Consider the following 15,257-nt stretch of genomic DNA (forward strand, 5'->3'; position numbering starts at 1 on the left):
ACATGTATTTCAGATCTTCTCGAAACTCTGGATTCTGAAAGGGGGCACTGAGACGTAGACAGTAGTGCAAGTGTGGTGGTCCTAGAGCCTTCCAGAGCTGAACAGGAGCCAAAAACATAAAGACATGCCTCTTCCCAATTATTCAGCGCCGCCAGATAACCTGTCCGCAGACATAGTGGTATAGATGATATTTCACATTTAATATACATTTTCATGGATTAAAACACCTCTGCTGTACTAGGCAAACTCAACCGCACACATTCATCTAACTTTTGAGAAACTCAAAATTGTCACCCCAAAAAACCCAAAGGGGTACCCCTTATATATTTTTTGTGTCAGAAAAACATGTATTTCAGATCTTCTCGAAACTCTGGATTCTGAAAGGGGGCACTGAGACGTAGACAGTAGTGCAAGTGTGGTGGTCCTAGAGCCTTCCAGAGCTGAACAGGAGCCAAAAACATAAAGACATGCCTCTTCCCAATTATTGAGCGCCGCCAGATAACCGGTCCGCAGACATAGTGGTATAGATGATATTTCACATTTAATATACATTTTCAGGGATTAAAACACCTCTGCTGTACTAGGCAAACTCAACCGCACACATTCATCTAACTTTTGAGAAACTCAAAATTGTCACCCCAAAAAACCCAAAGGGGTACCCCTTATATATTTTTTGTGTCGGAAAAACATGTATTTCAGATCTTCTCGAAACTCTGGATTCTGATAAGGGGCACTGAGACGTAGACAGTAGTGCAAGTGTGGTGGTCCTAGAGCCTTCCAGAGCTGAACAGGAGCCAAAAACATAAAGACATGCCTCTTCCCAATTATTGAGCACGGCCAAAAAAAACAGTCCGCAGACATAGACTTTATAGATGATATTTCACATTTAATATACATTTTCATGGATTAAAACACCACTGCTGTACTAGGCAAACTCAACCGCACACATTCATCTAACTTTTGAGTAATATGAGTGCTTAATTTGCATAGAAAAAGCAGTGTCCATGGGCCCCTTATTTGGGCACCACTGCATAAATTGGAAATGGGATGACTTTGTGTTTCGGCTCCTGTTCAGCTCCTGAGGGCTCTAGGGCCACCAGACTTTCACTCCAGTGTACGCTTCCGTGCCCCCTATGGGAATCCAGAGATTCGAGAAGATCAGAGAAACTCAAAATTGTCACGCCAAAAAACCCAAAGGGTTTTTATGTACCCCTTATATATTTTTTGTGTCGGAAAAACATGTATTTCAGATCTTCTCGAAACTCTGGATTCTGAAAGGGGGCACTGAGACGTAGACAGTAGTGCAAGTGTGGTGGTCCTAGAGCCTTCCAGAGCTGAACAGGAGCCAAAAACATAAAGACATGCCTCTTCCCAATTATTCAGCGCCGCCAGATAACCTGTCCGCAGACATAGTGGTATAGATGATATTTCACATTTAATATACATTTTCATGGATTAAAACACCTCTGCTGTACTAGGCAAACTCAACGCACACATTCATCTAACTTTTGAGAAACTCAAAATTGTCACCCCAAAAAACCCAAAGGGGTACCCCTTATATATTTTTTGTGTCAGAAAAACATGTATTTCAGATCTTCTTGAAACTCTGGATTCTGAAAGGGGCACTGAGACGTAGACAGTAGTGCAAGTGTGGTGGTCCTAGAGCCTTCCAGAGCTGAACAGGAGCCAAAAACATAAAGACATGCCTCTTCCCAATTATTGAGCGCCGCCAGATAACCGGTCCGCAGACATAGTGGTATACATGATATTTCACATTTAATATACATTTTCAGGGATTAAAACACCTCTGCTGTACTAAGCAAACTCAACCGCACACATTCATCTAACTTTTGAGAAACTCAAAATTGTCACCCCAAAAAACCCAAAGGGGTACCCCTCATATATTTTTTGTGTCGGAAAAACATGTATTTCAGATCTTCTCGAAACTCTGGATTCTGATAAGGGGCACTGAGACGTAGACAGTAGTGCAAGTGTGGTGGTCCTAGAGCCTTCCAGAGCTTAACAGGAGCCAATAACATATAGACATGCCTCTTCCCAATTATTGAGCACCGCCAAATAACCGGTCCGCAGACATAGTCTTTATAGATGATATTTCACATTTAATATACATTTTCATGGATTAAAACACCACTGCTGTACTAGGCAAACTCAACCGCACACATTCATCTAACTTTTGAGTAATATGAGTGCTTAATTTGCATAGAAAAAGCAGTGTCCATGGGCCCCTTATTTGGGCGCCACTGCATAAATTGGAAATGGGATGACTTTGTTTTTCGGCTCCTGTTCAGCTCCTGAGGGCTCTAGGGCCACCAGACTTTCGCTCCAGTGTACGCTTCCGTGCCCCCTATGGGAATCCAGAGATTCGAGAAGATCAGAGAAACTCAAAATTGTCACGCCAAAAAACCCAAAGGGGTACCCCTTATATATTTTTTGTGTCGGAAAAACATGTATTTCAGTTCTTCTCGAAACTCTGGATTCTGAAAGGGGGCACTGAGACGTAGACAGTAGTGCAAGTGTGGTGGTCCTAGAGCCTTCCAGAGCTGAACAGGAGCCAAAAACATAAAGACATGCCTCTTCCCGATTATAGAGCGCCGCCAGATAACCGATCCGCAGACATAGTGGTATAGATGATATTTCACATTTAATATACATTTTCAGGGATTAAAACACCTCTGCTGTACTAGGCAAACTCAACCGCACACATTCATCTAACTTTTGAGAAACTCAAAATTGTCACCCCAAAAAACCCAAAGGGGTACCCCTTATATATTTTTTGTGTCAGAAAAACATGTATTTCAGATCTTCTCGAAACTCTGGATTCTTATAGGGGGCACTGAGACGTAGACAGTAGTACAAGTGTGGTGGTCCTAGAGCCTTCCAGAGCTGAACAGGAGCCAAAAACATAAAGACATGCCTCTTCCCAATTATTGAGCACCGCCAAAAAACCAGTCCGCAGACATAGTCTTTATAGATGATATTTCACATTTAATATACATTTTCATGGATTAAAACAGCACTGCTGTACTAGGCAAACTCAACCGCACACATTCATCTAACTTTTCAGTAATATGAGTGCTTAATTTGCATAGAAAAAGCAGTGTCCATGGGCCCCTTATTTGGGCGCCACTGCATAAATTGGAAATGGGATGACTTTGTGTTTCGGCTCCTGTTCAGCTCCTGAGGGCTCTAGGGCCACCAGACTTGCACTCCAGTGTACGCTTCCGTGCCCCCTATGGGAATCCAGAGATTCGAGAAGATCAGAGAAACTCAAAATTGTCACGCCAAAAAACCCAAAGGGGTACGTACCCCTTATATATTTTTTGTGTCGGAAAAACATGTATTTCAGATCTTCTCGAAACTCTGGATTCTGAAAGGGGGCACTGAGACGTAGACAGTAGTGCAAGTGTGGTGGTCCTAGAGCCTTCCAGAGCTGAACAGGAGCCAAAAACATAAAGATATGCCTCTTCCCAATTATTGAGCGCCGCCAGATAACCGGTCCACAGACATAGTGGTATACATGATATTTCACATTTAATATACATTTTCAGGGATTAAAACACCTCTGCTGTACTAGGCAAACTCAACCGCACACATTCATCTAACTTTTGAGAAACTCAAAATTGTCACCCCAAAAAACCCAAAGGGGTACCCCTTATATATTTTTTGTGTCGGAAAAACATGTATTTCAGATCTTCTCGAAACTCTGGATTCTGATAAGGGGCACTGAGACATAGACAGTAGTGCAAGTGTGGTGGTCCTAGAGCCTTCCAGAGCTGAACAGGAGCCAAAAACATAAAGACATGCCTCTTCCCAATTATTGAGCGCCGCCAGATAACCGGTCCGCAGACATAGTGGTATAGATGATATTTCACATTTAATATACATTTTCATGGATTAAAATATCTCTGCTGTACTAGGCAAACTCAACCGCACACATTCATCTACCTTTCAAGTCTTATGAGTGCTTGATTTGCATAGAAAAGGCAGTGTCCATGTGCCCCTTATTTGGGTGCCACTGCATGAATTGGTGTTTTTTTTGGCTCCCGTTCGTAGAAGAAGGCCCCACACTTCTCAATAAACTCACACTTTGGGGCCTTTATTGAAGAACTCTTGTTGTGTGATTCCTCACCCCGTAATACTTCACCTAGTGTGTACTACCTAGTGTACTTCACCTAGTGTGCACTACCTAGTGTACTTCACCTAGTGTGCACTACCTAGTGTACTTCACCTAGTGTGTACTACACACTTTTTTAAACCCTGGGGGTCGTGAGACTTAAGGAAAATGTAACTCCATTTTCCTTACTACCTGGCGAACCATTTTTTAAATGTTCTCGACGCGACCCGCAGCCGCACTCATCCATCGAATCTAGACCCACGACCCGCGCCGCACTCATCCATCAAAACTAGACCCGCGACCCGCGCCGCACTCATCCATCATATCTAGACCCGCGACCCGCGCCGCACTCATCCATCAAATCTAGACCCGCGACCCGCGGCCGCACACTTCCATCAAATCTAGACCCGCGACCGGCGCTGCACTCATCCATCGAATCTAGACCCGCGACCCGCGGCGCACTCATTCATCGAATCTAGACCCGCAAACCGCGCCGCACTCATCCATCGAATCTAGACCCGCGACCCGCGCCGCACTCATCCATCAAATCTAGACCCGCGACCCGCGACCCGTGCCGCACTCATCCATCAAATCTAGACCCACGACCCGCGCCGCACTCATCCATCGAATCTAGACCCGCGACCCGTGCCGCACTCATCCATCGAATCTAGACCCGCGCCGCACTCATCCATCAAATCTAGACCCGCGACCCGCGCCACACTCATCCATCAAATCTAGACCCGCGACCCGCGCCACACTCATCCATCAAATCTAGACCCGCGACCCGCGCTGAACTCATCCATCAAATCTAGACCCGCGACCCGCCTCGCACTCATCCATCAAATCTAGACCCGCGACCCGCGACCCGCGGCCGCACTCATCCATCGAATCTAGACCAGCGACCCGCGCCGCACTCATCCATTAAATCTAGACCCGCGGCCGCACTCATCCATCAAATCTAGACCCGCGACCCGCACCGCACTCATCCATCCAATCTAGACCCGAGACCCGCGCCGCACTCATCCATCCAATCTAGACCCGCGACCCGCTTCCGCACTCATCCATCGAATCTAGACCCGCGACCCGCGGCGCACTCATCCATCCAATCTAGACCCGCGACCCGCGCCGCACTCATCCATCCAATCTAGACCCGCGACCCGCGCCGCACTCATCCATCAAATCTAGCCCTGTGACCCGCGGCCGCACTCATCCATCAAATCTAGACCCGTGACCCGCGGCCGCACTCATCCATCAAATCTAGACCCGCGACCCGCGCCGCACTCATCCATCCAATCTAGACCCGCGACCCGCGCCGCACTCATCCATCAAATCTAGACCCGTGACCCGCGGCCGCACTCATCCATCAAATCTAGACCCGTGACCCGCGGCCGCACTCATCCATCAAATCTAGACCCGCGACCCGCGCCGCACTCATCCATCAAATTTAGACCCGCGACCCGCGGCCGTACTCATCCATCGAATCTAGCCCTGTGACCCGCGCTGCACTCATCCATCAAATCTAGACCCGTGACCCGCGCTGCACTCATCCATTGAATCTAGACCCGCGCCGCACTCATCCATCAAATCTAGACCCGTGCCGCACTCATCCATCGAATCTAGACCCGCGACCCGCGGCCGCACTCATCCATCGAATCTAGACCCGCGACCCGCGCCGCACTCATCCATCAAATCTAGACCCGTGACCCGCGCTGCACTCATCCATTGAATCTAGACCCGCGACCCGCGCCGCACTCATCCATCAAATCTAGACCCGCGCCGCACTCATCCATCGAATCTAGACCCGCGACCCGCGGCCGCACTCATCCATCGAATCTAGACCCGCGACCCACGCCGCACTCATCCATCGAATCTAGACCCGCGACCCGCGCCGCACTCATCCATCAAATCTAGACCCGCAGCGCACTCATCCATCAAATCTAGACCCGCGACCCGCGCCGCACTCATCCATGGAATCTAGACCCGCGACCCGCGGCCGCACTCATCCATCGAATCTAGACCCGCGACCCACGCCGCACTCATCCATCGAATCTAGACCCGCGACCCGCGCCGCACTCATCCATCAAATCTAGACCCGCGACCCGCAGCGCACTCATTCATCGAATCTAGACCCGCGACCCGCGCTGCACTCATCCATCAAATCTAGACCCACGGCCGCACTCATCCATCAAATCTAGACCCGCGACCGGCGACGCACTCATCCATCAAATCTAGACCCGCGACCCGCGGCGCACTCATCCATCGAATCTAGACCCGCGACCCGTGCTGCACTCATCCATCGAATCTAGACCCGCGACCCGCGCCGCACTCATCCATCAAATCTAGACCCGCGACCCGCGGCGCACTCATCCATCGAATCTAGACCCGCGACCCGCGCCGCACTCATCCATTGAATCTCGACCCGCGGCCGCACTCATCCATCGAATCTCGACCCGCGCTGCACTCATCCATCGAATCTAGACCCGCGACCCGCGCTGCACTCATCCATCGAATCTAGACCCGCGACCCGCGGCAGTACTCATCCATCAAATCTAGACCCGCGACCCGCGGCGCACTCATCCATCCAATCTAGACCCGCGACCCGCGCCGCACTCATTCATTAAATCTAGACCCGCGGCCGCACTCATCCATCAAATCTAGACCCGCGGCGCACTCATCCATCCAATCTAGACCCGCGACCCGCGGCGCACTCATTCATTAAATCTAGACCCGCGGCCGCACTCATCCATCAAATCTAGACCCGCGGCAGTACTCATCTATCAAATCTAGACCCGTGGCCACACTCATCCATCGAATCTAGACCCCGCGACCCGCGGCAGTACTCATCCATCAAATCTAGACCCGCGACCCGCGGCGCACTCATCCATCAAATCTAGACCCGTGGCCACACTCATCCATCAAATCTAGACCCGCGACCCGCGGCGCACTCATTCATTAAATCTAGACCCGCGGCCGCACTCATCCATCAAATCTAGACCCGCGGCAGTACTCATCCATCAAATCTAGACCCGTGGCCACACTCATCCATCGAATCTAGACCCGTGGCCACACTCATCCATCGAATCTAGACCCGCGACCCGCGCCGCACTCATCCATCAAATCTAGACCCGCGACCCGCGCCGCACTCATCCATCGAATCTAGACCCGCGACCCGCGCCGCACTCATCCATCAAATCTAGAGGACTAATTCTCTTTTTTTTTCGTTATTTTGCTTCATTTCCAGATTCGTTCATAAACTCGTAATTCTTAATGTTTGCACATGCTCTCTTCAAAAAAGGTGCTTGACAAACTAAAAGACATGAATGACATTTGTATGAATTCAAAATAAAATAAATGATCGTACTGAATGTCAGCTTGCTTCATTTTGCTCAAGATAAGGATTTATTAACTCCACATGTCATGCAAACAAGAAAATCTGCTGCACAGGTCGAGAGCTATCGCTGCCACCACACAAGTTTGCGATGATGTTTATGAATGTTCGTTCGAACGATGATTTTGGGAAACACAGACTAGAACGTTGATATGTTGATAACAATGAATCTAATAATGCTTTTGGCTAATGATGCTTTTGTATTTTCATTTAATCTAGCAAACAATTAGCCTGCCGTGGTCATCCTCAGCTCTAGTGTGAATATGAGTCTGATGCTCCATTGGGCTGTGATTATGGGGCGTTTTAACCCAACCAGGAAAGACCTCGATTGGACAGACCTACAACCAATCAGAGCAACGAAGCAACGCCAAAAGTCAACAGAGCTCAACTGCACTGTGTTGCCAAGTCCGTGTTTTTTCCCCCGCCGGTTGTTTTCTATGTCCGCGGGTTGAAGCGACTATTATGTGATATATAGACCCATGAGTGCGAATTTTAGCAGCAACCTTGCCAAAATAACACACATTTACCCCCCAAACACCATTTTCCCCCGGAGAACCCCCCGAGAAGCTGTTGTTTGCGGGCTAGTAGTTGGCGGGTTTTGTTGTAAAAACTTGGCAACCCTGTCTGCACGCGCACTGAAATAAACAATCTTTGCCGGTGTTGTAAAAAAATTAAATAATTTATTGATACACAGAGTACTTACCCAACATGATGCGGGTTGAACATGATGCTTAACCAGCAGCTATATCACCCTGCAGCCCAAGACTGGTTTCCCACTGAAGCTAAGCAAGGCCGAGCCTGGTCAGTACCTGGATGGGAGACCGACTGGGAAAACCAGGTAGCTGCTGGTAGAGGTGTTAGTGAGGCCAGCAGGGGGCGCTCACCCTGTGGTCTGTGTGGGTCCTAACGCCCCAGTATAGTGATGGGGACACTATACTGACAAAGAGCACCGTCCTTCGGATGAGACGTTAAACCGAGGTCCTGACTCTCTGTGGTCGTTAAAAATCCCAGGATGTCCTTCGATAAAGAGTAGGGGTGTAACCCCGGCATCCTGGCCAAATTTGTCCACTGGCCTCTGTCCATCATGGCCTCCTAATCTTCCCCCTATCCTGATTGGCTTCATCACTCGGTCTCCTCTCCACCAATCAGCTGGTGTGTGGTGAGCGTTCTGGCGCAATATGGCTGCCGTCGCATCATCCAAGTGGATGCTGCACATTGGTGGTGGTTGAGGAGATTCCCCCCTTCCATGTAAAGCGCTTTGAGTGCCTAGAAAAGCGCTATATAAATGTAATGAATTATTATTATTATTATCATCATCTTTGAGATTAATTGTGAAGGTGATGCAGATACAAACCAGCTCTCCGTTTATGATTCAAACAAATATAACCCAAGCCCCTTTGATGACGTGATGATTACGGTACTGTTGATCATCTGTCCGTCATCGGCTAAAGCCCGCCCTGATGATTTCATTGGTCAGAACAGTTTCTGTTCGGAGATAATTAATCCTCTATGGAGCAATGCCAGACCGAATTGCCCGACCTAAAAATGTTGTGGGCGGGGCTAAATTCGGCTGGCATCCAGGCTCAACATTATGAAGCTGCAGACTCGGAGCCTGCATCCACAGTCCCGCACTCAGAGTCCCGCATTCTCAGACCCCTCGTTTTTAAAAAACAGCGCCTCCTGCTGTTCTGAAGACCGTACAACACCCTTATCCAAATAAGATGCAATATTACGTTATCGTTTCATTTAAAAATAAATTTACACAAAATAACGCTTTTGCAAACATCTTTGCATTCCCAAAAGATGTCATTGTTTTCTCTGACTAAGTACGCAGTAGATTTATTTCTTTATTTAATAAAGAGTGTGGGCAATTGAAAGAAAATGACTGATGGACAAAATACAATTACAGACTGAACTATCCTCTGAAAAATATGATGTGATATATCGCTACAATTCTTTTTTTTTGTTCAATGTTTCTTTCAGGTTCACATGCTAATGGTCTAATTAACATATAATACGCAAGGCTAACATTACAAAACCATATTTTTTTATATCTGGAATGCAAAGCATAACTCACACAAGAATAGACAAAACACCAATAATAAACGAGTCTGTACTTTAACTATCACCTGAACATCATATTGCGGTAAACAGGACAACGCAAAGAAAAAAGGAAGAAAGAATTGTGTTAGTGACTGTACTTTGCATCTTCAATTGCATAAGGTAAAATAATAACTACTGTAAATACTACTGTAATACCATTTTTGAATTGTAGCCTACAGATTTGTTTATTATTGGTGTTTTGTCTATTCTTGTTTGAGTTTTGCTTTGTATTCCAGATATCAACAGGTTTTTTAATGCTAGCAATGTATAATATGTTAATTAGTCCATTAGCATAGGTTGACCTGAAAGAAACATTGGAACTGGAATTTAAAAAAAACATTGTAGCAATATAATATCACATAACATTTGTCAAAGTATATTTCAATCTGTAATTGTATATCTTCCATCAGTAATTTTCTTTTATTTAAATAAACAAAAAAACAAAAACTACTGGGTACTTTCTTAGTCAGAGAAAACAATTACATTTTTAGGGAATGCAAAGATGTTTGCAAAATCATTAATTTGTTTAGATTTATTTGGAAAACTTTAAATGAAACGACACCGTAATAATACATCTTATTTGGATAAGGATGTTGTACGGTCTTCAGATCAGCAGGAGGCGCTGTTTCTTAAAAACGAGGGGTCTGAGAATGCGGGACTCTGAGTGCGGGACTGTGGATGCTGGCTCCGAGTCTGCAGCTTCATAATACTCTCCAGGCTAGCAAACAATATAAATTGTAATGTTTATAGTCATTGTCTGTGTTTTATATGTGCCTTATAAATACTTGCCCTTTGTAGTGAACCTATAAGCTGGTCCATTACCTGACTTAAGCCAAGGTTAAAAAAAAAAAAGTGGTAATTTATCGTTAGTAGTTAGCCGCAGGCTGGCGCCAACATTGTGACAATGACGGTATAGTTAAGCCATAAGTAAGCAAAATGTTTTCTGTAAACTGTAGACTGATTCAATAGTTCGGTGAAGTTTGATATCTGGTCATTTGACCTGTGGCATGCTGCAGACTGTCTATGACTACAGGAGATCGCGTTGCTTTTCTGACCCCATGCTGCGCGCGCAACTATGACGTTTACAAACACTGAAGGGGTCTATAGGCTTAGCTATTATTGAAGAATCAACTTTGTGTTCCAAACGCATCAAGGATCAAATGAGGTTGTGTGGAAAAGTGCTGAGCTTGTGGCATCTACTGGTTTGATGGAGAATACAGTCAAATGGCCAATGCTTGGCATGATTTATTTCAATGTAAATGGATAGGCCTATGGTCGCGACAACAACAAAAAAGAGGGTCGCTCTTAAAAAACTTTGAAAACCACTGACCTAGTGTGCACTACCTAGTGTACTTCACCTAGTGTGCACTACCTAGTGTACTTCACCTAGTGTACACTACCTAGTGTACTTCACCTAGTGTGCACTACCTAGTGTGCACTACCTAGTGTACACTACCTAGTGTACTTCACCTAGTGTGCACTACTTAGTGTACTTCACCTAGTGTGCACTACCTAGTGTACTTCACCTAGTGTGCACTACCTAGTGTACTTCACCTAGTGTGCACTACCTAGTGTACTTCACCTAGTGTGCACTACCTAGTGTGTACTATCTAGTCAATCAATCAACTTTATTTATATAGCGCTATACTATTATCATATTAGATCAGAATATTCAACATTTCTGGGTCTCACGCAAGCGACGGTAAGACACTCTCCCTAACCTCTTACCTCTTTTATGATGTCTTCCAACAGATGCTGCACACACACACACACACACACTGCCCCTGCCCCTAAACCTACCCATCACTCACTCACACACACACTGCCCCTAAACCTACCCATCACAGGAAACATTCTGCATTTTTACTTTCTCATAAAAACTCCTCCTGTGTGATTTATAAGCCTTTTGTAAAGTGGGGCCATGGGTAATGTCCTCATATTTCACCCTCTCCTGTAATACCTGTGTCATACCCATGGCATTATACACATTTGTGTCCTTATATGTCACACACACACACACACACACGGGTAATGCTGATATTTCACAAAAACAAGCACACTCTCACACAAACACTTATTAATAATTTATTTTGCTCAGTTTGTGAGAGAATATTTTTACAGTGGCACTGAACACAAGGCTTGTCAGTGTGTGTGTGTGTGTGTGTGTGTGTGTGTGTGTGTGTGTGTGTGTGTGTGTGAGTGATTGAGTGAGTGAGTGGTGTGTGTGTGTGTGTGTGTGTGTGTGTGAGATTGAGTGAGTGAGTGGTGTGTGTGTGTGTGTGTGTGTGTGTGTGAGATTGAGTGAGTGAGTGGTGTGTGTGTGTGTGTGTGTGTGTGTGTGTGTGTGTGTGTGTGAGATTGAGTGAGTGAGTGGTGTGTGTGTGTGTGTGTGTGTGTGTGTGTAGATATAAACAGAAGATGAAGTGTGTTAATGTCACGCCGCTCTGACGCTGAAGAACGGCAGCGCTCTGATGAACGAGTCCAGTTTGGTGTTGAACAGATCGCTCTGAAGAGTCTCGCCGAGCACACACAGCGGGTTCCTCACGATATACTCCACGTACAGCTACAGACACACACACACACACACACACACACACATAGTTAGCACAGTGAAGAGCGAGCTGGGCTGGAGTGCGGTGTATGTGAGTGTGTGTGAGACAGAGTGTGTGTCTGTGTGAACGTGTGTGTGTTTTTGTGTGTGTGTGAGAGCGTGTTTGTGTGTGTGTGAGCGTTTTTGTGAGTGTGTGTGCGTGTCCATGTCCGTGTGTGTGTGTGAGAGAGAGCGTGTGTGAGTGCGTGTGTGTGAGTGTGTGTGAGAGTGTGTGTGTGTGTGTGTGAGCGTGTGAGCTTGTGTGTGTGTGTGTGTGTGTGTGTGTGTGTGTGAGAGAGAGAGCGTGTGTGTGTGTGTGTGTGAGAGAGAGAGCGTGTGTGTGTGCGTGTGTGTGTGAGCGTGTGTGTGTGTGAGAGCATGTGTGTGTGTGAGAGCATGTGTGTGTGTGTGTGAGAGAGCGTGTGTGTGTGTGTGAGAGAGAGAGAGAGAGAGAGAGAGAGAGAGAGAGAGAGAGAGAGAGAGAGAGAGTGTGTGTGTGTGTGTGTGTGTGTGTGTGTGTGTGCGTGTGTGTGTGTGTGTGTGTGAGCATGTGTGTGTGTGTGTGTGTGTGTGTGTGTGTGTGTGTGTGTGCGCGCGAGCGTGTGTGAGTGTTTGTTTGTGAGTGTGTGTGAGCGTGTGTGTGTGAGAGAGCATGAGTGTGTATGTGAGCGTGTATGTGAGCGTGTATGTGAGCGCGTGTGTGTGCGCGTGTGTGTGTGTGTGTGTGTGTGTGTGTGTGTGTGTGTGTGTGTGTGTGTGTGTGTGTGTGTGTGTGTGTGTGTGTGTGTGAGTGTGAGTGTGTGAGTGTGTGAGTGTGTGAGTCAGGGCTGGACTGGTAATTTGGCATACCGGTCATTTGCCCGGAGAAACAACGCACTTTGTGGCCGGTAGTGTTTTGTTTTTTTGTACCACTGACCACATGCAGCGACCGCAGCCCATTGGTTCGTCTTCTGAATTGACGAGCCGAAGCGAGAGACCTCCCCTCCATATTAGGCGCTTTTTTCTATTCATTGATTTATTAGGCTAGTATTTGAGCGCATGGAACTGCAAAAGGTGACGAACGTACGCTGCGTTTAAATGCTGCTCTATACGGCACTTTGACTCTGAGTTTAGTTTTCTCCAATCGTGTGATGAGAGAACATTACAGGTGCGGTGGTGAATCAGCTGAACACAGCCGCGAGTGTGTGTTCATGACGAGGTGGAAAACGGCGACACACACACACACACACGCTTCACTTCAGCACAACCACAACTTACTCTGCAGCTAACGGCGGAGGAATATGGTGTTTAGAAGAAACATTTATTAAAAGTGTTGCTATATTACTTAAATGAATATTGCAGAATATAAATCACTTTTATAGAGGCTGGCTTCTACAGGTGTTCACATTTTTTTACTTACAAATATAATAGTTTATTATATGTTTTATATAGTTTTAGAAGCCATATAGCCATATAATGAGGAGCAGGGTATAACAGCTCTAAAGTCTGGAGCCCATCAATTAAGGACAAAGCTTTTTATCCTCTTTAAAAGTTTTATTAACTTTTTTTAATAGATTTAATGAAATGTAATTACATTATATTTCAATGATAGCTTCAAGAAAGACAGATATCAGTGTCTGAAATGATGTGTTAACTCCTGAAAAATATGATTGTTCAGCCCAGAAATGGGATCATTTACTCACCCTAATATCATTCCACACCTAAATGATTTTATTTCTGTGTAGCATATAGGGGTGTCAACAATAATCGATTCGGCGATGCATCGCGATGCGGGGCATGAACGATTCAGCATCGATGCGGCAAAGTGCCATAATCGATTATGTGCAATTCACCTTTATTCCACAAGGTGGCGATGTCTGATACCCAATGATGAAGTGACGTTTCACATAATTACCTCTGACAGAAAACGAAACAATAATCTGCAAAACTTGAAATGGGTTAGGGATTTACTTCAGAGAGCGAGTACTAAACACAATCATATGTTAGTGTCACTGTCTCTTGATGATGGATGTGGTCAAGAAGCTGTCAGTGATCAAAATATTGATTTTGAAGACGTTGAAAATGAGTTTGGAGAATATGCTGGAGATCGCGAATATGAGCAGATGCTGAATCTACTGGTAAACGAGCTCTGACGAGATCATATGATGATGGTATTAAACATCTGCTCACACTGAATCCTTCCAAGCTCCAAAAGGTCACGAAATAGGTTTTATTTTATTCTTCTGTAGCTGTTCCTCTAAAATCAGGAGTTTTATATATTATCACGACAGGTAGAGGTCTATCCATGTTAAATATAGATCCGGGTCGCTAACGACCTGAATATGTAAGAATGTTTGGTGAAACAGTCATGCATTTAAGGGTTAATTGCATTTTATTTAATTTTATTTAATTACATTTTATTTTATTTAATAACTTTTATGTCAAAGATACAGGAGACACATAGCAGCCAATACAATCTGTTGTTTAATATCTGCTTGTATTGCCTCATGACTGATGAAAAATGTGCTTTGTGTGCAGTAGAATTTTGATGCATCACAACGCATCGTAGAATCGAATTGAATCGAATCGCTACCTGGTGAATCGTAATCGAATCGAATCGTGAAGGCAGTGCCAATGCACACCCCTAGTAGCATAAAAAAAAATCATTTGAGTGTGTTTTTTTGTTCATAAAATATTGAAAGCCTAATGGCTTGTTGGCAACATTCTTCAACACATTTCCCAGAAGTCACGCAGGTTTGGAACGACACGAGCGTGAGGAAATGACGACAGCATTTAAAAGAACTTTTCCTGCCTCATCAGTGCTTTACTGCCGAGGGCAAATAAAGCAATATTAAGTTTATCTGCAGCCAATCTGATAATATCTATCATTATTTGTCCTTGTGCTAGTTTTATTTATTTACTCCATTTTAAGGCCCTAACCCTAGAAAAACACTCACGGGGAGCTCATGGGCCGATGGGCTGGGTATGCCAGAGCCGAATTTCAGCCCCAGTCCAGCCCTGCTGTGAGCGTGTGTGTGTGTGTGTGTGTGTGTGTGTGTGCG

At 45.7% G+C, this 15,257-nt stretch overlaps 1 protein-coding gene across 1 annotated transcript in view; it reads right to left on the minus strand.

Moving 5' to 3' along the window:
* Positions 1-11,695: 11,695 nt before the first annotated feature.
* The window catches only part of trappc1 (trafficking protein particle complex subunit 1), a 7,167-nt gene continuing 3,605 nt past the window's right edge, over positions 11,696-15,257 (minus strand). The window contains exon 5 of the mRNA XM_067445426.1: positions 11,696-12,189. Coding sequence (XP_067301527.1) covers positions 12,061-12,189 — 129 coding nt within the window. The 3' untranslated portion in view covers positions 11,696-12,060. The remainder of the gene's footprint in view (positions 12,190-15,257) is intronic.

This window comes from Pseudorasbora parva, chromosome 6 (genome assembly GCF_024679245.1).
Source record: "Pseudorasbora parva isolate DD20220531a chromosome 6, ASM2467924v1, whole genome shotgun sequence".
Classification (NCBI taxonomy): domain Eukaryota; kingdom Metazoa; phylum Chordata; class Actinopteri; order Cypriniformes; family Gobionidae; genus Pseudorasbora; species Pseudorasbora parva.